Consider the following 25909-nt stretch of genomic DNA (forward strand, 5'->3'; position numbering starts at 1 on the left):
ATACTCTTGACCTCCGCGCCACACATCCAAAATTTGTCAAAACAACCCACAATCGAGGCGTGTGATTTAAAATTCAGAAGCTCAGTGTGCTGACAGAATCCTTCGCCCCTTGGTGCTCAAACATAGGGTTGCAGCAAGCACACCCAAGCGTTGAATCACAGTCACCGGTTCGCCGAGTCACACCGGTTTCTCAAAAAGCAAGTGCTTAGGATTTTGCACAGTATCCGGCACGTGCAGGGTTGACAGTGGCCACCTGTAGGCGCAAGCGCGAAGAGGTGGTGGGCGCAGCTCAGTCTGGGAAATGTAGTTTAGTCAAAGAAGGCCGCGGCGCAAAGCATTCTGGAGCTCGTGGTCCATGAGGCATTCGCAGAAAGCTAGTTCAGATGGCGCAGAGCTCAGTCTAGCCTGGGTCCTCTTCCGGCTCCACCTCTCGGAGGATTCTGGGCAATGACGTCGTCGGTCCGGGTGGTGGGGTTGGTTTCCATAGCCCGCGGCGCCGGGAGGTGAGTTGGGCTCTGCCCCAGGTCAAGAGAGGGGGCTGGGCTCAGTGTGTGCGGCAGGGGACGGGGGTGGGAACTCCGCAGGCGCAGCTGGAGAGGTTGTGTGTCAATGTCACTGTGTACAACTATGTGACAGGCTGCGGGTGTGACGCTGTTATCTCGTGTGTCACGGTATGTGTGCGTGCCTGTGTGGCTTGTGTATGACTGTGACCATCTGTCTCTTCGGGGAAAAACTATGTGTATTTGTGTGTGACTGTCCCTACAGGTGTAGCTGTGTGTTACTGTGAATGGGTTTGTGGGAGACCGAGGTATGACATTGTGTGTCTGTGAATATGTTTGACCACCTGTCTCTGGATACACCTGTGTTGGAATGTTTGTGACAGCAGATGTAATTTTGTGACATGCCCATCAGTTTGTGAAGTTTTAATTTTATATGAGTAATTGTGACAAGATTATGACCTTGAGTGGTGTGCCACTGTGACTGTGTAACTGTCTCTCTGTTGTGTGTGACCACCTATCTTTGTGCTAATATGGCTGTGTGTGATTATGGGTGTGACTGTGAGACTCTGTGTATGTGTATGATTGGGTGAGAATTTGAACGTGTATGTGAGATGGTGGGCTTGATTGTCCAGGACCTAGTTTGTGATTGTGAGGAACAGAAAAATTAAAATTACTTAAGTTCACACAGTTAATAAGTGACAACACTTATTAACTGACTCAAACCACAGTTAATAAATGATAGAACTAGGACTCAAAACTGAGCAGTTTGGATGAAGAGTTCTTGCTTTTAATGAATAAACTGATTTTTCACACATTGTAAGAATGAATAATGGGAGCTCTGGATTCTGAGAGTGGTGGAGATGATTATCTCTGGTTTTCTACTGTGAACCATTGAAACGTGGATACATAATCTGGTTTGCTTCTTTACACAGGACACAACCTAAAGACATTGTGTTGAGACCTTCCACAAATTGGCTACTTTTAGGGGAGAAAAGCCCAATCTGAAAGCCCAATCATCTTCCACTTAGGTCATTGGGTCCTTGTCAAAACTTCCATGTTTGGTGCTAAGAGAGGCTGATGTGGGCTCTTTTTCTGATGTACCAAGTGAGCTGGTTTTGGTTTTGATTTTCTCAGTTAATAAAAAAAAAGTTCTCTTTTCATTTCCAAATGGGAGTATAAAATCTAAGCAGGAGCAAGGGTGACACTTCTCTGTGTCATATGTTGGCTCATGCAATCTTTTTTATTTTCATTTGTTATTTTTAGATATACATGACAGTAGGGTGTATTTTGACATACATACATGGAGTATAATTTATTCTAATTAGGAATAAATTATTATTATTATTTTTTATTTTAACATTTATTTATTTATTTTTTAGTTTTCGGTGGACATAACATCTTTGTTTGTATGTGGTGCTGAGGATCGAACCTGGGCAGCACGCATGCCAGGCAAGCGCGCTACTGCTTGAGTCACATCCCCAGCCCAAATTATTATTATTTATAAATTATTCCAATTTATTCTAATTCTCATTCTTGTGGGTGTACATGATGTGGAATATCACTGGTCATGTATGAACATAGGAACATCTATGAACATAGGAAAGTTATGTTGGATTCATTCTGCTTCATGCAATCTTGACATTGAGGAAAGAAAGATTTGGAAAGATGGATTAACTTGCCCAAGTTCAAACTGCCAGTGAGAGAAGGCGTGAAAAGTCAACCTGGGCCTGGGAACTATATAAAACCCCAGTCTTTCCATTGCCCTTCTTGCAAAGACTGATGGCCCACTTCAAACTTAGAAACATATTGCCCAAGGGATACTCAGTTTTCTGGATAAAAAAGAAATCCAAAAACTTAAAAGAAATTTCTTTTATGTAGATGCTACTTAAGGCTTTTGCTTTCAGATGCCAAGCAGAATATATTGCTTCTCCTCTCAGCTTGCAGAAGCTTTTGTGGAATATTCCAAGCTCCCCAGAGCTGGCTAGTACAGCATAGCCCAGAATCTGGGGGTAGTGAATCCTAAATTTTAGGTCAATTGGGAAGTTTCCCATTTTCAAAAAGAAAAAAAAATGTTGGCTCTGAGAGGACAAGCAGGTTATTTTGAGTTACAGTTTGTTGTTGGTTTGGAATTATAGTTTGGCAATTTTTTCCTCAGGCTGCTTTTCTGTGGAGTAATAGATAACATCTGTCATCTCTGAAGATGCTGCTCTAAGGAACAAATGGCATTGGTTCTTCAGGTTTTTGTTGACTATATTCTATTCAGACATTGTGGATTCTTGAAAGGTCAGTTTTTGAATCTCACTTCAGTTGGATTCATGACTTTCAGTTGGTTGTTTTGACTTAAGTTCACTTATCAGTAAAATGGAAATAATAGTATCTACTTTTGCAGTCTTTTAAGTGTTGCACAAGATAATGGCGTGGATAGCATGCATAATATCACTGTATATTACAGGAAGCACAGCAAGATTTATTTCTTCACTTATCCAGTATTTTTGAGTACCTACAATGGTTCAGTGAACCAAACAAATCCTCTCTCTCTTGGATCTTACAATCTTGTGTGAAAAGGCAAACAATAAACAGAATGTATGTGACATTTTCAATGGTGATAAATGCTAAGAAGAAAAATAAATCACGATAAGGAAAAAGAGTGACTGGAATAGTGTTCTCTTCAGATAGAATTTTCAGGGAACTTCCTCTGATGAAGTAACAGTTGAACACAGGAATAAAGAGAAAGAGAAAGCCTTGCTGATTTTTGGGAGGAGAGTATTCCAGGAAAAAGGAAAAGCAAAGGTAACAGCTGTGAAGGTGGAGTGTCCATAGCATTGGAGTAACAATTAGGAGACCTGTGTACCTGAAGAGAAGGGAGCAAAAGGAGAAGGATAAGAAATGAGGTCAGATGAGCAGCCAGGGGCCAAGTCAAAACCCACCTTGTTGGCCCTGGGATAGACTACAGATTTTGTTGAGTTGGGTTTTATGTCATTTGGGGTTAAATTCAGCATTGGCCTTTTCCTCTGATCTTGGAAAGCATGATTCTTGTTCATATAAAAAGGATATGGGGATTGTGTAGCATTCCCCAACTTGCCAGGCCCTTGGCTATTGATCTGCTCTTTGCTATGGTAAACATTGCATAACTCACGTGTTATGATTTTTCACATGGATTAATGTGGACACTTAAGGGGTAAAAAATTGAAGAAATAGGGGCTGGGATTGTGGCTCAGCGATAGAGCGCTTGCCTAGCACTGGCGGGATCCGGGTTCGATCCTCAGCACCACATAAAAATAAAGGCATTGTGTTGTGTCTATCTACACCTAAAAAATAAATATAAAAAAATTTTAAAAAGAAATTGAAGAAATAAACAAGGGTCTTCTTTCCATTACTCTTCAAAATGTATTTTTGACATATCAGTATAAGTCCTGCCCATCAGAAAAGCATTAATGATGGACAGTTTCACAGAAATTTTTATCTCATATTTCTTTGTCAGCCCTGTGTTTCTAATCCCAGCAAGGAACTTGGGCAAGTGTTTTAAAACTTGAAGAAGGCCAGGTGTGGTGGCAATGCTTGTAATCCCACTGGCTTGGGAGGCTGAGAAAGGAGGATTGAAAATTCAAAGCTAGCTTCAGCAAAAGTGAGGCACTAAGCAATTCAGTGAGACCCTGTCTCTAAATAAAATATAAAATAGGGCTGGGGATGTGGCTCACTGGTTGAGTGCCCCTGGGTTCAATCCCTGGTACCCACATATACACACAAAAAGTTGAAGAAATGTGACATTATTTGCTTGTTTTTTAAAGATAAAATGGGTTATTGTAAAAGTTAGGTTTATTTATTTTAAAATGTTTTTTTAGTTGTTGATGGACCTTTATTTACTTATTTTATTTATATGCAGTGCTGAGAATCAAACCCATTGCTTCACACATGCTAGGCAAGCATTCTACCACCAAGCCACAACTCCAGCCCTAAATTTATTTATTGTGTAAACTTGGGTCCAATATGCCATTTTTAGCCAGATTATTAATAATCATTGGTAAGTTGGATAGTATTAGAAAATGCTTTTTCCACAGGATAGTTAATTTAGGTCAGTCATGTTGGTAATGTTGTCCATTAACCATTTATGCATTATTAATAAAATTACAAGAATAAAATCATTTAAAAGAAGGATATAGGGACCATCAAAGGGCAATAATTCTATCTTTGTGGGTCTTATATAGTAAAGTAGAACTGGGATATCATTTTTCTTAACTCTCCCTTCTTAGGACTTTGTTCTTAATCAAAAAAGCAAACTGAAGAAGAAAAGAGGAAATGGCTGTTGGACTTTGTAAAGTCATGTCCCAGGTAAGTTAATATTTTCAGAAATTTCACCTCCTTTTTCAGAACTTTGAGGCCACAGGGAAAAATCACAAATTTCCCAGGGCATCTTCATCAGTTTTCTCTGCCATTTATTTACCTAATCCATCTACCAAACTTTTAATATCTTTTTTATGTGTGATGAATCTGAACTATATTCTTTAGACAGACTGTGATTTATTGAGTTGGGGATGAGTGCTCTATTAAACAAGGAGATCAAAGATAGCCTCTCTGAGAGGCAGAGAAAAACTACAGCAAAGCAAAACTTCAGTGAAAGTAGAGAGTAAGTTTGTAGAAATTAGGGTAGCAAGAATAGCAAGGACTGGGCTGGGGCTGTGTAGCTCAGTGATAGAGCATCTGCCTCACATGTGTGAGGCACTGGGTTTGATCCTTAGTGTCACATAAAAAAATAAAGATTAAAAAAAGAATAGCAAGGACCAAGTTATTTTGGTGGGAGCATGTTTGGTTTGATCCAGCAATAGCACTGAGCCAGTGTCCTGGGGGTGGGAGGGAGTCAGCACTATGAGGTCACAGGTGTAACTAGGGGCCAGATTCTGTAGGCAATTGAATTTCATTAGAACTTTGAGTTTTGTTCTAAATGTGAAGGAGAGCCATTGGAGCTTGTGATATGATTTGATTTGATGTTTTAAAATAAATAGAAAGCATGGGAAATAGGGTAAAAGCAGGTGATAACAATCTGAACCCTGTGGGGAGCATTAGAGCTGGAGAAATTCTGTGTATGTATTGAAGATAGAAAATGGAATTTGATCCAGGATTGGTTGTGGAGTGTAAGAAGAAAAAAGAAGTCAAGGATGACTACAAAAATTTTTGGCTGGGTAGCTACACAAATAGTCATCCCATTTACTCAGAAATACATGATGGAGACTCTTGGATACATGATGGAGACCAAAGGGAATGTTGACTATATGTCTGCAGTTCAGGACTAGAGATGTGATTTTAAAGCCATGGGACAAGATAAAATTATTTTGAAGGCAAGGTTCTGGCAAATGTAGGTAGGAAAGAGATCCAAAGACCAAGTTTGGGACATTTTAACAAGTCAAGAAGAGGAGGAATCAGCAAGAGATTGAAAAGAACCGAGTGTTGTGGAATATGCCTATAGCTCTAGCTACTTAGGAGGCTGAGGTGGGAGGATTACTTGAGTCCAGAAGTTCAAGATCAGAGAGAGAGGGAGGCTTGGGAAGAGAGAAGGACTGATGAAGGACAACCAGAATGTGTGGGTCCTAGAAGCCAAGAATAGAAAATGTTTAAAAAGAGAATGATCAGCCAAGTTAAATTCTTCTGAGAGAGTGACATTGTTTGCTTGTTTTTTAAAATAAGTGACTGATTCATTTGACAAGAACTACTTCATAGAGCAGTTGGGATAAAAGCATTATTGCAATGGGTTCAAGAGATAATGAAAGGGAAGGAAAAATGGAGAACGTGAGTCTGGACCTATGATAATGTAGCCAGTGGCCACATATGACTACTCCAAATTAAGATGTGCTGTAATTTTAAAATATATGTCATAATTTGAAGATTTAGTACAAAAAGAATAAGGTCCTATTAATAATTTTCTGTATCAATTATATAATTTACATCTGAAATATCTTTAATTATATCTTAATAACATTTTAAATACATCGCTTAAATGAAAAGTATTATTAAGTTGACTTAATTTATTTCTGTTTACTTTTTAAAATATGATTACTAGAAAATCTAGAATTACATATGTGGCTCACATATTTCTTTTGGATATCCCTGGTCTAGACAACTCTTTGGAAGAGTTGTTATTATTATTATTATTTGTAGGTGAACACATACCTTTATTTTATTTTAATGTGATTCTGAGGATCAAATTCAGTGCCTTACATGTGTGAGGCAAGCACTCCACGACTGAGCTACAACCGCAGCCCCTGGAAAAGTTTTGTTATTAAGTAGAATAGAGAGGGCTGGGGTTATGGCTCAGCGGTAGAGTGCTTGCCTCGAACATGCGAGGCTCTGGGTTTGATCCTCAGCACCATATAAACATAAATAAATAAAATAAAGATGTTTTGTTCAACTACAACTAAAAAAATAAATATTTAAAAAAAAGGAATAGAGAAATGGAACAATAATTAGAGTGAGATCATGGAAGGGAATTTACTTATTTATATATTTCTTTGTAAAATGGAAGATATTGCACCAGATTGTATATTGATAGGAATGATCCAGTAAAGTGAGAAAAGTTGGTAATACAAGAAAAAAAAGGTGTGGACAAGTGAAGGATTGGCTGTATATAGAAGCTGGAGTTTATCCATAACAAGAGAAAAGACAGAGTGTATACAGTATAGATAGATTGCCAAGTACATAGGGAGGCAGGAGGATCAAGTTCAAAGTGAGAACAAGGGAGAAGTTGGTGGCTTGAGAAAGAAACAGATGGTATGAAATAGTTATCAGGATAACAGGAGAGTGAATATTTAGGAAAGTATAGTAGAGTAGTCTTAGAGTTTGAGGAATCTCTGTTCTGGAGATCAAAATGTTCATCAATCAGGATTCTAGCAAGAAACTCAAAAGGACAATTTATAAGGTATTATCAGGGTATAGAGAAACTAAAAAGGGTAGCACTGTATCCTGGGACTCATTAAAGCAGAAAATTGGATGGAGAAGCCTCCTGATAGGTACTGTGAGCTTTGAATGAAGAACAAAGATCACCTAGGATGATAGGACCCCACTCTAGATCTACAAAATCAGAAATTCAGGGAATGGGTCTAGTAATCTGGCTTTTAATAAGTCCTCCAATGATCCTGGAGTAAATATATAACCCTGTTCACTTTCCCTCACATCTCTTTCAAGCACCTGAACACAGCTGAAAATAGCAGGGGTCAAGGGAGCTTATTTGATACTGTCAATGTAGGTCAGCCTCCCAGCCACAGAAGAAAGAGCAGCACATGGAAATTACACCACACTATCTAGTTGTATAATTTTATTTCTCCAGATACAATTATCTCTATTTACATATTTGAAATTTCATTATTTTGGGGAGAAATGAAAACACATTATATAGACTGGAACCTCATCATTTTTAAGCATTGTGTATTCCTTCATACAGAAATAGAAAATTTCACTGTTTTTTTCACTGAGTGAGAAATAGTTTTTTCAATATGATAAGTTTTGTAATGGACACTGGATATCTGTCAGTTAAAACAGACTTCCCTTCATGCAGCTTAGAATTCAGTGACTACACTCTATTTTTGGACATGTAAATTGTTTCTATGTTTTTTTGTATAATCTTCTAAAGAAAAATCTTATCTAAATTTCTTTACTTATTCTTCATTATTTCTTCAGGATATATTTCTGGAAATTTTCCTTATTTAAAGAGTCTAAATTCAGATCATACTCTTTTGTTAAAGTACAATTCAAGGCCTTCCTTTACTACTCTGCTATGCCTAATATCCCAGTTTGGGGAATATAAAGGAATCTTCCACATAATAAATTTTTTATAACTTAGTATGTACAACTTACAACTTAGCCCTTGTTCATATACTTATACTTTTTCATGTTATAAGCTAATTTTCTTGTATGTGTATATATGTCTTTTTCACAAAAGTGTAGAAATTTCAAGTGGTGAATCTCTTTCAATATTTCTCTTCCTTCAAAATATTTTACAAACCTGAACATATACTTCTTTTCTTTTCTTTTTCTTTTCTTTTTTTGTACCAGGGATTAAACTCAAAGATGCTTAACTACTGAGCTACATCCCTAGTTCTTTATTTTTTATTTTGAGACATGGTCTCACTAAGTTGCTTAGAGCCTGTCTAAGTTGCTGATGCTGGTTTCCAACTTGTGGTCCTCCTGCCTCAGCCTCCTGAGCTGCTGGGATCAGAGGCATGTACCACTGCACCTGGCACATGTAATTATTTTCTAATAAAATTATTTTCCTGGATTATTTAGAGCTTTAAACTCTGGATGAATTTATCTTTTTTACTGGGACCATATGGGAATCTAAGCACTTGGTGAATAAGAATTTATTTTTATTTCAGGGGTTGGTGACTTTCAAAGATGTGGCTCTAGACTTTTCCCAAGAGGAATGGGAATGGTTGGACCCATCTCAGAAGGATTTATACAGAGAAGTCATGTTTGAAAACTACAGGAATTTGGTATGGCTTGGTAAGGATGTTTCTCCCTGATAAATCCAAAATTTCCTTCTGAGATGTTTTTATTTCCTCAATCAATAGTATCTAGGACATTTTGAAGATACTTGAATTTCTACCTTCTGTTTCCAGGAAGTGATTGGAAATAGTTTTATAGAGTTGGAAATGAGTAGTTCCCTTTGCTATAGAATGGTGGTTTGAAACAGCAACATCAGCATGCCCTGGGAATTTGTTAAATACAAATTATAGGACCCCACTCTAGATCTACAAAATCAGAAATTCAGGGACTGTGTCTAGTAATCTGACTTTTAATAAGTCCTCCAATGATCCTGATGCCTGTCAAAGTTCCATAGCCAATGTTGTTTCTGATTCAGTAGGTCTGAGTTGGGGCCTGAGAATTTGCATTTCAAATTAGTGCCGAGGTGATGGCTACTTCTATTGTAGAGCTTTGAGAGCCACTGCTATGGAATAGCTTCACCTTCCTCATCCTATGTACAAGCACCATTCCATTCTTTGACCCTTGAAGGTCATTTTTTGCCTGATGATCAAGAAATTGGGTCTGGGACCTGGAACAACTGCAGCATGTTGATTTGTCTGTCTCTGGCTTTCATTTTTCTTACCCTATAAATAGGCCTCTCCATTTCTAAGCCCAACATGATCTCCTTATTGGAGCAAGGAAAGGAACCTTGGATGGTGGAAAGAAAGATGTCACATGATCAGTGTGCAGGTGAGTGACAGATAACTGGGCAGGGAAGGCCATTGTAAGGTTCCTACACAAGTGGTCCTGAGGAGGCTTCCCTGAACTTCAGGTGGCAAGGACACCTCTTTAGCATGTGCTCCCTAGAAACCTCAACTTCACCTTGGGGTTTTTCCTTCCAATTTTATCACATTTTATTTTCTAGTCTTCTACCTATACCCTAAATCTTAATCCTTTCCGTTTCTTTTTCTCTATTGTGGTCAGAATTGCATTCTTTTCTAGATTTCCTTTTTTTGACCTTTTACTTTTGTCAAAAATGTTATTAAAGGGGCTGGGGATGTGGCTCAAGCAGTAGCGCGCTTGCCTGGCATGCGTGCGGCCCGGGTTCGATCCTCAGCACCACATGCAAACAAAGATATTGTGTCCACCGATAACTGAAAAATAAATATTTAAAAATTCTCTCTCTCTCTCTCTCTAAAAAAAAAATGTTATTAAAGATATACATGCACGCTCTTTAGGAAAAAACCCAGTAGTTTGACAAAGCTAGTTTTCTTTAAAAAAAGGAATTCATTTACTCTGCTTTCCAGTTGCTGTCTCTGTAGAGGGATCTACTTTCTTTTATAACTTCTTTTGGTGTTTCCTTCATGTCTCTAAAAATATGTTTAATATTGCTATTTCCTGATTTTTTTTCAGATTTAATCCTTATCCAATACCTTTTTACTGAGAAAATAAAGATTTAGCACTTTCTTATTCTGAACCCAACACATGTACAGATATTAATATCAACCCTCCTATCTTATTGATATCATAATTTTGATTGACTCATTATTCAGTGTTTACATTGTTAATGGGTATTTATTTATTTAATGCTAGTCATAGACAAATTGTACACATATCAATATTGCTTTTTCTTAAAAACTTTTTGTTTTCCCCAGAGTTAATAATGATCTGGAGATTTTGTTTTATCTTCTGTTTAACTTCATATATTTCAATTCCCAATTCCCTTCAATTTCTAAAACTCTCGAGATACTCAGACACATTAGGTAACCTGTCAGTTTCATCTTGGAAAAATCTCTCCTGGAGTCTTAAGAGATGCTTCACTCTAGACGAATGGTCCATTACATCTACTTGTACTCAATTTGGATTTATCTGATATTTTCTTATGATTAGGTCGAGTATGCATATTTTGAAAGAATACCACAGAAATAATATTGTGTCCCTCAATACATCATATCAAAGAATTTATAATGTTGATGTGCCTTATTATCTACGATACTTATTTGCTTGCCTAGTGAAGGTGGTGTCTACTTGTTTTTTCCATTATAAAGTTCTTATTTTTCTATTAATAATTAATAACTATCTTGTGGGAAATATTTTGAGACTATTCAACTTCTCATAAAACTTTTGCTTATTGATTTTAGCACCACAGGAATATGTCTATTCTTATATATCTGTTTACACACATATAAAAAATAGGATCATTCTATGTGGAAGAACTGTTTCTTCTCCCCCATTTACTTATGCATTCAATTATATTTGTAGATTTATGGATTTTTTCTATGAAATAAAGACTTCATAGAATTTAAAGAGATTCATCTTTATATTGCTAGATTTATGGATTTTTTCCTATGGAGTTAAATCCAATGAATCATTATTTTGTTGCTCAGTTTGTTCCAGTTTTGGCCATCAGAATCTCCATGTTAGTTCCTTTGAGCTTTTCACATGTTCCCCTCCATTTTTTGAGCATTTCCTTCCTTCTGGCACTACAGAGTATCCCAGGTTCATCTTGTTTTCCTTGCCCCAGCCTTGAATCTGTCACTTCTCCAAGAAACCTGGTTCTTTTTGTTGGGAAATGGTGTTTAGAAACCAAAATCTGGATTCTAGATGTGCTCATTGTTGTCAGGCCATCACAGCAGATAGAGATAGGAAATAAATGTATGTATATACACAAACTTCTATTTTTATTTCTGCCTCTGTCTCTTTATATATTAAAACTCTTCATTTATATTAGTAATTAGATTCTAGTGTAACTCCAAGCTGGGGTAATTGTAGCCTTCCTCTTTTACTTATTTGTAATTTCCTTTTCTGACAATGATAAACAATATATTTACTTACTTGCTCAATTTTAGTATACATGTGAAATATATATACTAATTTTTCTGGTTTATTCATCTGAGATATAAATTTACTCATTTGATTCAAACGTTTTAGTATATACATAAAATATATACCCTAAATTTTCTAACTTATTCATCTGTAAAATACAAATTTCCTAACTACATTCAAACTACAGATGTATGCATAGTTTCTTGTATCTTATTTGCAGCACATTTTTGGGGAATTAGGTTATTTGTCTTTATTTATTTGTAGAGCTTTTTAAAATATATTCTGAGTATTATTCATTTTTCTATAGAAAATGTGTTTGTTTTCTTTTCCCAGAATGTCTCTTGCCTTTTAACTTGTGATTTCTTTTCCAACATAGAAGTTTTTAATGTTAATGTCAGATCTTTTTCTTTATAGTTCGTACTTTGTAGCCTCATTTACTAAATCTTCCCCTAGTAACTAGGGTCATAAAAATATTCTCCTGTTTGGTTTTTTGCAGTACCAGAGATTGAACCCAGGGGTGCCGCACCTACCACTGAGCTACACTCCTAGCCTTTTTTATTTTTTATTTTAAGATAGGGCCTTGCTAAGTTGCTGTGGCTGGCCTTGAATTTGTGATCTTAGCCTCCCGAGTCACTGAGATTACAGGCCTGTGCCATCATACCCAGCTCAGCCCTTTATTCTTATTTTTTATTTTGAGACGGTCTTACTAATTTGTCTGGGCTGGCCTCAAGCTTGTGATGCATCTATCTCAGCTTCCCAAGTAGTAGGGATTACTGGCAGGCACCACTGTACCCCACTCTCTTGTATTGTTTTTAATAGTTTTAAGGTTTTGTTTTTTACTCTTAGGCCTATAATCTCTGTGGACTTTAATTTTTAAATATGGTGTGTGAATTAATTGACTAATGCATTTCTTCACTGATGATGATAATGCTGCCTTCATCTGCATGCCAAGTTCTTATATTTGTGTGATTCTTACATCTGCCCTCTGCTTTTCATTCCACTGTTTATTTCTAAACCAGTGCTACACTGTTTTCCTTACTATATAGCTTAATATCCCTTTAGTGTTCTACGTGGTTATCACTGGCATGTAGAGCAAATATTAATTTGCATGTATTCATCTCTATCTAGCCAGCTTGTTGTACTGTTTTATTCACTTCTCTGAATTTCTTAGAGTATGCTTATTGCTTTAACAAAGTCTTAGTGAATAAAAATGTAAAGATTTTTTGGGGGGGACATGTTATAATCCAGTATGCCATTATCTGGGACCTCTGCTGCATGCTGTCATTCAGACTGACATTCAGATCCCTTTCGTCTGTTGGGATCATTATGTCCTTGGAATCTTATACTGAAGCCAGCAAGGCAGAGAGGGAGGAAGAGAAAGAGAAAAAGGGCATGGGGCAGGGCCAAGGGCAGAGGGGAGATTAAGGCACACATACACACAAAAAGAGAAACGAGATAAAAATGAATGGATGTTGAGGGATCTCTCAGGACATTTTCAATGGGCCAACCTGGAATTGACATTTGTGATGCCTATCACTTCTGATTTGCCAAAACTTAGTCATATGGCTAAAAGAGAAGGCTGGCTGATGCAATTTTTGTGTACCTAGGAGGAAAAGGAAAAATATTTGCTACATGTTTTCCTTTCTAGTATTTTTATCTTCCTTTACTTTTTCTCCTTTTTAATTTGACTATATCAGTTTCCTTATCTGTGTCTTACAGGTGCAGTTTTTATTCTTTCTGACATTAAGGAATTGTTTCCATCTTAAATGTGTACACACATACACATATACACACACACATGTGTAAACATTTAAATAGCAAGGTATTTTCTATTTTTATATATTTCTAGCATCTTTGAGGTAATTAATTTTTCTCTAATGTTTTTTTTTCTTCTATAAAAATTTAAAGAGCCAGGTGCAGTGCTGCACACCTGTAATTCCAGTTACTTCGGAGGCTCAGGCAGGAGGACCAAAATTCAAGACCAGCTTTGGCAACTTAGGGGGGAGATCTAAGAAACATAGTGAGACCCTATTTCAGAACTAAATAATAAATAGGATGGGGATATAACTCAATGAAAAAGCACCCCAATTTTTTAATCCTTAGTACCAAATAAATAGAAAAAGACTTATAGAAGAGAAATTCTATAATAATTTATCACAATGTTTTTTTGTTGCCAAACTGTTCTTGCCTTTCTGAATTGCATATTTGATCATGTGGATTATTAAATTTAATATAAAGATTGAATTTTTAATATGTAAGAATTTTGGTGATTGATCTGGTATCAGAACAGTGAAATAAACTAGTGGAACAGTATAGAAAATATAGAGAGCATAAGAACAATGAGTAGATCAGTGAAACACTCAGGTTTATATGAGAATTTATAATAAGAACGGGTAGCTTTTCAAATCAGTGAGGCAAAGAGTTTCTTAAAAGTTATGAATAATATTTGTATAATACTAGATTTTAGAAAGTTGTTCCTAGAATGACATCAAAGCCAGCATCTATAATGGAAAAAATGAGAGCTTTAAGTTTACATAATTAAATTTTTTTATTAAAACACTGTAAATGTAGAGGACATAAAACAATAAAAAGTGATGAAAAGGGAAAATATTTACAAAGGCTTAATGCCCTAAATATATAAGTAACTTCTACAAATCACCTAGAAGATATATAGTTCAATTAAAATGTATGCAAAAAGACATCATAATATATATAAAAGATATATAAATTTGCATAAAAAGATACTCAATTTTATAATCAAAATTATAAGAACAGGGAGGTACTCTTTACTTGTGTAGGCAATGATTTTAAGATATTGTTAGCCTGTGGGTGGGTTTTGAGATGTGCTCTTTCTATACTGTTGATAAATTTTTTAGAAGGCAGTTTGAGAGAATATTAATATTTTCAATATGTACAGTTTAATTTAATTCTTCTACTTTTAGAAATGGATCTTGGAGAAATGCAAAATTATACAAAAACACATTATTAGAAGTTACTTATTTGATTTCTTTTTTTCCCTATTATTTTATTGGGGCATTATAGTTATATGTAATGTTTGGGATTTGTTGTTACGTATTTGTACATGCACACAATATTACAATATAATTTAACGAAGATCATTCCCCAGTATTTGATTTCTTTTTCATTTTAGGAATAATTTATTTTTAGTTGCTTATGGACTTTTATTTATTTATATGTGGTGCTGAGAATCAAACCCAATGCCTCACACATTCTAGCAAGCACTCTACCACTGAGCTACATAGCCCATGCCCCCAGTATTTGATTTCTAAGTGGTTAATTTTTTTCAAGTGTTGACTGCAAGGAGTAATAAAAACACATTTAAAAATACATGTTTCACATTAAGATACATATGTAAAGATATATATGTGAGATATATGTATCTTCATGTTTATGTTAAGCATGTAATTATAAACACCAAGTACAACTGAACTAAATATTATATGTTTAACTTTAAAACATAAATGAATATTCACTAGCTTTTTTTAAAAAGTTTTTTTGTAGTTGTATAAGTACAGAATGCCTTTGTTTATTTTTATATGGTGCTGAGGATCAAAACCAGTGCCTCACACATGCTAGGCAAGAACTCTGCCACTGAGCCACAGTACCATCCCCTCACTAGCTTTTATTTTTGTTTTTGTTTTTTGGTTCTGGGGATTGAACCTATAGCCTTATACATTCTAAGCATCTGCTCTACCACTGAGCTACAACTCCAGCTCCTTCATTAGCCTTTTGGTATAGTGCCAGTGCTTTTTATTTGAATATGGTCTGTTGATTGGAATTCAGCTTTCATTTTTCTTATATAAACTACATTCATCATGTATGATTTCCATTGCAAAACACAAACCAATGTGGGTACAGAATTTTTGTAGAGTTTGTTTTTATCAGGCATTTACAATTTGATTTTTTACCTAATTCAAAAACAAGTTTTAAGCAACTTGCTTCTGCTCTATTTTTCTAAAGCTTTTAACGGTTTTCATTAAAACAATTTTCTTTTAGCACCCAATTAATTAAATATTTAAGCACATAATTATAAATACTAAATACAACTGAACTAAATAAATTGAGGGCAGAACTGATTCTTGGCTTGTAAGTAACTGAGTTTGGGGGATACAAGTGCAAAAATCAATATATTATTGTTTTATTACCTGAAGTATGGCTCAATCAGCCTTTGAATGAGATATTTTTATTGATGCTGACTCTGAGAGATATCTATAGTGTTTTGTTGGAGGAAAATGCAGGTTGTAAATAGTATGTATGTAAAAATTGTATATATTTGTCTGTACAGGGAAAGAGAATTCTAGGAGGATATTAAATGTTGACATCAGCTAACAACGGTCGTGGTTTTGGAGGATATTTTGAAAGAATCTTCTTTGTAGATTTTTAAAATTTTGTGAGTATTTTTATTTGTTTAAAAAGAAAAATATTAAGGAGCAGCTCTAATGCTGATTCTTAGTTGCAGCGCCCAGACAGATCCAGAATGACAGGGAAATCCTTCCATGTATCATTCTCCCTGTGAGATTCCCTTCAACCAAATGCCGTTCGCAGGTTCAGGCTCTGTGTTACTCTATTCTCTGTGTCACATGAGTATTTATGCTTCAAGTGAGTTTCTCTTGACATTTTCCACAATGTTAGTGACTTTTTCAAATCATCTTGGTTTCACCCTTTCACCAAGATGATGGGAGGAAAGTATAAAATGCAATGTCTTGGGCCATATTATTAGTTCTAGAAACCTCTTTTTTCTTCAGAATTTTCTTTTATATTATTGATCATTTTGTCCATGTGTTCTTTAATTTTCTAAGTTCAGAAATAAAATCCTTGCAGAATTCTGATTGATATTTACCTGGCTTAATTAACATGAGGTAAAAATATGCACACATTACTTTTTTTCTTTTGGTGCAGTTATATTGTACATTTGTTTGTTTAAATCTTCTTTCACATACATATACTATTTTCTAGAACCTTTTTAGTGTTCCTGCAAACCATACACCCTTCTCTCTTGTAATTACTTATGTCATTTCTAATCTTTCCTTACTGCCTTTACTTCAAGTTCGTTCCCACTGTCTTGCCACTTGCAGAGTAGCTTCTGCCCCTCTATATATAGAGTTTGACTAAATCCAGGTACTTTGCTTCGTTTTTATACTCCTCAGCTTACTGAGATGCATAAGGTAGTTCTGACCATTATCTTTTTTCTCTTTTCAAAACTCTTTTCTGATTTTTTTATGCCTTTAACTGACTTCTGTCCCTACTTTTCTGTCTTTCCTTATTAACCATAAGATCATCATCACATTAACTTGGATCTCTCTCCAGTGCTAATAAGATTTTCTGTAATGATGGAAATAATATATGACTGTGCTTTCCAGTACAGAAGCCACTAGCCACATTTGGCCAGCCACATTGTGTCTAGTGTGATTGAGGAGATGAATTTTTAAGTTTTTAATTTTAATTAAATATTTAAATGCCACATATAGCTAATGGCTGCTATATTGGGCAGTATAGCCCTATATAGTCTTTTAAAGAAGGGGACTGAATCTGTAAGTCTGTGTCATTGGTTTGGCTATTCTTTGCAACAAAATTTGATGTTAGCAATGAATTTTATTTTCCTTCTTAAGATTTTCCCGCAAGTCCCAGACTTTTCTCCCCAGACTTCCCACCAAAATCTCCTGAGTTTCATGCCAGTAATGTAATGATGATTTACTTTGTCAATATAGTTGTCCTTTAGTGCCTGCAGGTTTTTGGATCCAGGTCCTCTGTGGATTCCAAAACACATGGAAACTCAAATCCTTTATATAAAATGATATAGTATTTGCATATCACTTATGCACATCCTCATATAATTTGAATCATCTCTATATTACTTATAATGCCTAATACAATATAATGCTATGTAAATAGTTGTTGGAGTATATTGTTTGGCAAACAATGACAAAAATGTCTACGAATGTTTAGTACAAATACATTTTTTCTAATATTTCAATCCACAGTTAATTGAATCCATGGATGTGCAACCTGCAGATACAGAGGGCTGGCTGTATATCAATTTGTCTGTTGCCCACCAGATCAGCATATGGGAGACTAGGTCCATGATCTAGTAAGAACTTTTCCTCTTCTAATGTCTTAGATCAGCCTACTTACTGTATGGTTCTCATTGGATTCCAAAGTTGATCATACTGTGATTCTAACTTCCATCCAGTTATACAATATAACTAGCTGGGAATTACATATCTCTAATATCAATAACATTGCCTGGATTCATTTTAACCCCAAAGAGTTTACTTTTCCTATTTTTTGTCTTGTCACTTGTCAGCCTGTTGCATAATCCCTATTCAAACATTGATGTAATAATAATATCTGAGTCTACTAGTGATGTGGGTACAAGAGTTACTGAGTACTGAATTATTTTATGATAAGTATCATTAAGTATCTGTAATAAGCCCAACACTGGTGGATGTGTTATAAATATTCTTGTTCTCATATCATTCTTGCAAGGTAACTTCATTTTGTCAAATAGAAAACTGAGACTCAAGAAGTAGGTTAATCAGTTTGTTGAGGGTAGCTACCTAGATACAGAGATAGGATTCAATCCCATCCTTGTCTGGCCCCAAAGAGTGTGTTGTTTTACTGTGCCACATGGGTGTCCATTTGATTCTTTTCCATTTTACCTGAAACCATATTTCCTTTTTCTCCTCAGTTACTGATGTAGGTGAATTTCCTTTTCTTTTTTGTTAAATGCTATTATGATATCATTGGCTCCTAAGTATTTCTCTACTCCATCAAAGTGAATATGTCTTCCACACATACAATTATTATTTCCTGCTCTCTACTTTCCCCAGGACATTCTCCCATGAGGAATTCATTCCCTTTCAGTATTCATATGCCTTTTTTTAAGTGGTTGGAGTTCTAGGCACCTCAGAATCCCCCAGGTTGAAAAATACCTGTAGTCTTCTCCCTTTAGGCTTCTTTTACTTGGCATTACACTTAGACATTGTATAAACATTTTTATTTTATAAATTTGTCTGGCGTAGAGAAAAATTTGTTAGTGGTAAGAAGGAATATAATGGGCTTAGACATTGCTGTCCTATAACAGGACAGGAAGTCTAGGAGTGTGGGCAAGCGAACAAAAAGAAAGAATGAAGAAAGAATGAACAAAGTTAAGTACCTACCAGAAAATAAGTGAGCAAAGCCCTCTCAGGCCTGGGCTTATATAGGGGCCCATGTAGGAGAGGATCCAAGGCTGTGCACAGGAGAACTGACGAGGTTGGGGGCTTTTCCTGTGTGGTGGATGTGTTGGAAAGAAGGAAGATACAGATACAGACATCTTCTGTTTTTTGCCTTTCAGTTTTGTGCTTATATAGTCTGGAGGAAGATTTCCTTTTCAACAGATGGGAAACTGTTTTGGGGAAGAGTTCATCTCATTAACCCCAACATGCTAATATATGCAGTTCTAAAATAATCCCACATTATATCCTAATTTGAAAATGGCTCAGTTAGTAAAATAGTTGTCATATTTTGGAAGCCTGATCAAAATCTTGAAAACCAAGCTATAGCCTCCAGAAATTATTCTTTAGTGAATTCTGATGTCTTTTTTCCTTAACATCTATTCTAATGATGATCTATCTCATATTAGCTAGTCTTGCATTATGTATCATGTTGAATCATTGTATGCACAAGTTTTATCTCTCTTTTTAGAGTTTACAAAAGGGAGGACACTATCCCAGACTTTTTCCCCCTCTACTAGGTCCTAGGCATATAGTCATAGATTCTGTATATTTAACATATTGTCTAAAATTAAATTAAATTAAAATTAAGTTAATTAAAATTAAATTAAATTAAAAGGATTTTCTTATTTTCCTCTTTTTTGAGGTCATTTTTTTAGAAAAGCTTTCCTTTCACCTTGGTTCAACCAAGATCCTTTCCTAAAAGTATTTTCTACTTGGCAGGCATCATTTTTCTCTTGATGAGAAAAACTGAAAATCTTATTTCTTCTAGATACTTTAGAAAACAATAATTTTCCTCTGGACCCTGATAAAATTTTAGAAGTTTTTGAGCAGTATTAGTGGAAAATATTACAAGATGTTAATCTAGCAGCATCCATTCATCAAGATGTCATTGCTCCAGGCATGACATGCCACCATAAGAAGAAAATGGAATAAATATAAGTCCATACCCTCGTGGAACTTTCAGTCATATGAATATCAGTGCAGGGTGGACTGGAGTCTTTAAAGACTAGAGGTAGAGAAAATAATCAAGGCTTAATCAGGGCTGGGGCTGTGGTTCAGCAGTAGAGCACTCTCTTCGCACATGGGAGACCCTGGGTTTGATCTTCAGCAAAAAATAAATAAGTGAAAAAAATAAATATTAAAAAAATAAATAAGTGAAATAAAGGTATTGTGTCCAACTACAACTACAAAATAAATATTAAAAAAAGACTTAATCAGTCATCCTCAATTCCTTATCTTTCTGGCATTTAGCTTTGTCTGCCTCTTATGCCCTACTTTGTACCTGATTTGCTATCACTGCCTCCCCAACACATATGCTGTCTTTGATCAACCTCTTTATTCTTTGTATTTTGTTCATATAGCATGGCCATATTTGGGAGATGCTAGAACCATGTACTTTATTCCTTCTTTTCCCTCAATTAAATTTTCCCTAAAGGTTCCTTTCTCCTAGAAAAGTGAAAAAAAGAAGACATTCATTTTCTTGATATTTTTCAGACTGGGAGTCATGGTGTGAAATGAAGGAATTGTCTCCAAAATTGTTCATTGATGAGGAAGAAATATCCCAGTGCATGGTAACAGAAAGACTCACAAGTCATGGCCTTGAATGCTGCAGTTTCAGAGAAGGCTGGAAATATGAGGGGTTTGAGTGGTATCGGGGAAATCAGGAGAGCCATTTCAGGCAAATGACAACTCTTAAGGACATCTCTACTGGGAAAAGACACAATGAATATAATAATTCTGGGAGAAGCCTCCCCCTGAAGTCAGTACTGTTAGCACAACAGAGAATTTCCACAGTAAAACAAGCCCATAAATTTGATATGTATGATAAATTCTTCACCCAAAATTCAGTTATAATTGAATATGAAAGACTCCATGCTGAGAAGGAATCTTTGACAGGTAATGAATATGAAGAACTGAATCAAATTACTCACTTTAGTAAAGATACACGAATTCCTTCTGGTGAGAAACCTTATAAACCTAATAATTTTTCAAATTTCTTAAGTATCCACTCATTATTTACTGAACATCCAACTCAATGTAATCATTTTGGAAAATTACCCCATGAATATGATGAGTGTGGTGAAGTCTTAAGCTGTTGCTCATTCTTTAATCAACCTCAGAGAATTCACAGTGGAGAGAAAGCATGTGCATGCAATGACTGTGGGAAAGCCTTTAGCCATGACTTCTTTCTCAGTGAACACCAAAGAACTCATATTGGAGAGAAGCCATATGAATGTAAGGAGTGTAACAAAGCCTTCAGGCAGAGCGCACACCTGGCTCAGCACCAGAGAATCCACACTGGAGAGAAACCCTTCGCATGCAATGAATGTGGGAAGGCCTTTAGCCGTTATGCCTTCCTTGTTGAACATCAGCGAATTCACACAGGAGAGAAACCATATGAATGTAAGGAGTGTAACAAAGCCTTCAGACAGAGCGCACACCTTAATCAGCACCAGAGGATTCACACTGGAGAGAAACCCTATGAATGTAATCAGTGTGGAAAGGCCTTCAGCAGACGCATAGCCCTCACTCTTCATCAAAGAATTCACACAGGAGAGAAACCCTTCAAATGTAATGAGTGTGGGAAAACTTTTGGCTATCGCTCACACCTTAATCAACATCAGAGAATTCATACCGGAGAAAAGCCCTATGAGTGCATCAAGTGTGGCAAGTTTTTCAGGACTGACTCACAGCTTAATCGACATCATAGAATTCATACTGGAGAGAGACCATTTGAATGCAGTAAATGTGGGAAAGCCTTCAGTGATGCTTTAGTTCTAATTCACCATAAGAGAAGCCATGCAGGAGAGAAACCCTATGAATGTAGCAAATGTGGGAAGGCCTTCAGTTGTGGCTCCTACCTTAACCAACACCAGAGAGTTCATACAGGAGAGAAACCCTATGAATGTGATGAATGTGGGAAGGCTTTCCATCAGATCTTGTCCCTTAGACTACACCAGAGAATTCATGCTGGAGAGAAACCCTATAAATGTAATGAATGTGAGAATAATTTTAGCTGTGCCTCAGCTCTCAGACGACATCAGCGAATTCATAATAGAGAAACACTATGATAATAACAAATATAGGAAATAAATCATTTAGTCACCACCCAGTCCTTATCGAATATCAGTGAATTCTGTTTGATTAGTAAAGTCTACTATGTAGTCCATATGAAAAAGCCTTTAGTTCACCATCATCCATTATTTGAAATGACTGGAGTAGTAGACTTTCTCACCTGTTCAGTACCCCACACTCAATGCTTATGATTCGGATGAAACTGTTAATCAAGGACAGCAGTAGATTGGTCACAGGCTGGCCAATTATTTCCCCTCAACCTAGATATTAATAAGATGGCCCCTTCTGGACCAATATAGCCCTTGAAGTATTGTTAAGAGTAGTAAAAGAGATAATTTCTCTTTTTGGAATTTCAAGCTTTGAGGATTTAATGGGGTTAAAAACTCACCAGTAGCCTTTGCCACCCCATGTGGAAAGCCTTCCCAAAGAGATTTCTAATAGAGGAAAATGGACATGAGAAACAGAAATCTGATGACATTGTTTGATCTGGAACCAGTCATACATATTGACTGCACATCCTTTACTTTTGTTTTCATGATTCAATAAATTTCCTTTTTTTTTGCTTATGGTAATTTGAATTAGATTTTTGCCTCTTGGAATTAGAATACCAACTCATATACCCTATGTTTGTAATACTTAATCTTTTATATGGCATAAGCCAGGCACAATGGCACATGCCTATAATCCCAGGGACTCAGGAGGCAGAGGATTGAAAATTCAAGGCTGGCCTCAGCAACTTAGGGAGGGCCTGTTTCAAAAAATAAAAGAGAGAAAGTGCTAGGGATGAAGCTCAGTGGTAATGCACCACTGGGTTTAATTCACAGTTCAAGAAAAAATATAGGGCTTATCCAAAGGAGAAACATAACAATTATGTGAAAATTGAGTACACAACCTTCTGTAAGCTGAGATAATTGTTCAATTTGTTGATAAAAATTTAATGTGAAGCTGCAGTTGTAGCTCAATGGTAAGGCTCTTGCTTGGAATGTTTGAGTCTCTGGGTTCAATCCTCAACACCACGTTTAAAAAAAAAATTGACAATTAAAAAATAAAAATTTAGTGAGTATTAGTCTTTTTCACAGAAAGGGTGAAAACTTTAAAATTCCTTAATAGGCTTTCCCTAAAGGAGTTAAAAAATAGTTTGTAGAAATGACTCAACATAGGCCTGTAAAGAAAGACCAGAATCTAAGAGAATTATGAATCCATCGATTGAATGAATGACTCCCATCTTAAGGGAATTTTTTTTTAAAGAGAGAGGGAGAGAGAGAGAGAGAGTTTTTTAATATTTATTTTTCAGTTCTCGGCGGACACAACATCTTTGTATGTGGTGCTGAGGATCGAACCCGGGCAGCACGCATGCCAGGCGAGCACGCTACCACTTGAGCCACATCCCCAGCCCTCTTAAGGGAATTATTTGATTTTCTTCTTTCAGTATGAGTTTTAAACATGCTATGTGACAGAATATGATAAGGTAGCATTATAAAAGGGGGTTGTTTGTGGGTGGGCTGTAACCTTGATTTATAGATAACTTCTTTGAAATGACAGAAAGAATGAGCCATTTTCAACAAATGATAAGACTTAAACATTTGATGCCTAAAACTTTTAGACAACAAATCATTACTATTCTTCAGAGTGTTGGGGAGGATGAGTATATGAGATAATATATTCATGTTATATCTTTTTAAAAAAATATTTTTTAGTTTTTGATGGGCTTTTACTTATTTATATGTTGTACTGAAAATCAAAGCCAGTGCCTCACACATGCTAGGCAAGCTCACTTCCACTGAGCTACAACCCCAGTCCTCATGTTATATCTTAATGTATATAGGGAAACAAACTTTGGTGAAATGGGAACTTAGTTATTTTGAGCGGCTGGAACCACTTAGAATCTGTAAAAGAATATTTATATATAAAAAAAGATTAGAACAGACATCAAGCAAGAATGGAGGATTTATATATGTGCATGGCATGGAGTGAAACTGATTACTATTTTCATAATTTAACAGTCAATTTATACATATTCCAAATTCAGAAAATTAATTTTCTTAAATACTGATAATTTCACTTTATACAACATAAACTACAGATTTAATATGATTTAGTAATTCAGACCTTAAACAGAAACAAGTATGATTATTAAGCATTGCCCAACTTATATGTAACCTAAAATGGATTAATATCTTATGTTTAATTCATGTCATTTCTCTATTTTCTATTTCCTAAGGTACAGGAATACTTATTTTTTGAATACTTAATAATTTTTAAGTACTGAATAGTAACTTATTTTGGAAAATTTCCCAAGGTGTACAATAATATTATCAGGCTTTAAGAAAAAAGAATAATGACCCAGACCAGTGAAAATCTGAATTATTCACTGATTTTTGGTCTAAGTGTGGCAGCTGATTTCTTACTCAGAGGTGACATAAACCCAAGCCTCTGGTTAACCCTTTGTTTTTACAGCTGAACTTCACTTATAATGCGGCTAAAAAATTTTTTTTTACTTGTGTTTTTAGCATGGGTTTGTATGTTGTAATCAGAAGTTTCTCTTCATCATGAGGTACTAAATTTTGTTTATCTGCAACTATTCTTCTTATTATCTCATGTTGATACATTAACTTCATCTTTTGGCATCAGTGGAAATTATGCTTTATTAGTATCTGATTGTTATTAGGATCCTCTGAAATTTGTGTTTATGTGTTATATGAAGTTGACTTTGGAGTTAAGACCTGAGACAAATAATAGACCCATCTGTCCACACTATGTATACAGACACATATGTAGACATATTTATATACCTTATAAAATTAAAGTAAAGGAAATTCATATTTGTGTTTATATACAGATATATTTTTATATTTTTATTTTATTTTATTTTATTTCATCTTTCTTTTTTTTATTGGTTGTTCAAAACATTACAAAGCTCTTGACATATCATATTTCATACATTTGATTCCAGTGGGTTATGAACTCCCATTTTTACCCCGTATACAGATTGCAGAATCACATCGGTTACACATCCATGTTTTTACATATTGCCATACTAGTGACTGTTGTATTCTGCTATCTTTCCTATCCTCTACTATCCCCCCTCCCCTCCCCTCCCCTCCCATCTTCTATCTCTACCCCTTGTACTGTAATTCATTTCTCTCCCTTGATATTTTTTCCCCTTTCCCCTCACATCCTCTTATATGTAATTTTGTATAACAATGAGGGTCACCTTCCATTTCCATGCAATTTCCCTTCTCTCTCCCTTTCCCTCCTACCTCCCGTCCCTGTTTAATGTTAATCTTTTTCTCATGTTCTTCCTCCCTGCTCATTTTTTAGTTGCTCTCCTTATATCAAAGAAGACATTTGGCATTTGTTTTTTAGGGATTGGCTAGCTTCACTTAGCATAATCTACTCTAATGCCATCCATTTCCCTGCAAATTCCATGTTTTTGTCATTTTTTAGTGCTGAGTAATACTCCATTGTGTATAAATGCCACATTTTTTAATCCATTCATCTATTGAAGGGCATCTAAGTTGGTTCCACAGTCTAGCTATTGTGAATTGTGCTGCTATGAACATCGATGTAGCAGTATCCCTATAGTATGCTTCTTTAAGGACTTCAGGGAATAGTCCGAGAAGGGCAATAGCTGGGTCAAATGGTGGTTCCATTCCCAGCTTTCCAAGGAATCTCCATACTGCTTTCCAAATTGGCCACACCAATTTGCAGTCCCACCAGCAATGTACAAGTGTACCCTTTTCCCCACATCCTCGCCAGCATTTGTTGTTTGACTTCATAATGGTTGCCAATCTTACTGGAGTGAGATGGTATCTTAGGGTG

General features: G+C 35.8%; 1 protein-coding gene across 6 annotated transcripts; it reads left to right on the forward strand.

The window, feature by feature from the left end:
* Nucleotides 1-370: 370 nt before the first annotated feature.
* Nucleotides 371-24919, forward strand: Znf527 (zinc finger protein 527). 6 transcript variants are annotated; one of them, XM_046440227.2, is made up of 6 exons: nt 371-503; nt 2656-2783; nt 4751-4829; nt 8861-8987; nt 9603-9698; nt 20507-24919. In XM_046440227.2, exons 3-6 carry the CDS (start codon nt 4797-4799, stop codon nt 22081-22083), a joined length of 1833 nt encoding a protein of 610 aa, XP_046296183.1. In that variant the 5' UTR covers nt 371-503; nt 2656-2783; nt 4751-4796; the 3' UTR covers nt 22084-24919. The 6 variants fall into 6 exon arrangements, with proteins under 6 accessions (XP_046296183.1, XP_046296185.1, XP_046296184.1 ...); XM_046440228.2 differs by lacking the exon at nt 371-503 and adding an exon at nt 586-671; XM_046440229.2 differs by lacking the exon at nt 2656-2783 and having other exon boundaries at nt 380-503.
* The last annotated feature ends 990 nt before the right edge of the window (nt 24920-25909 follow it).

Source organism: Marmota monax, unplaced genomic scaffold (assembly GCF_021218885.2).
Source record: "Marmota monax isolate L192 unplaced genomic scaffold, Marmota_monax_Labrador192_F-V1.1 WCK01_AAM20220418_F8-fsc00228, whole genome shotgun sequence".
Lineage (NCBI taxonomy): Eukaryota > Metazoa > Chordata > Mammalia > Rodentia > Sciuridae > Marmota > Marmota monax.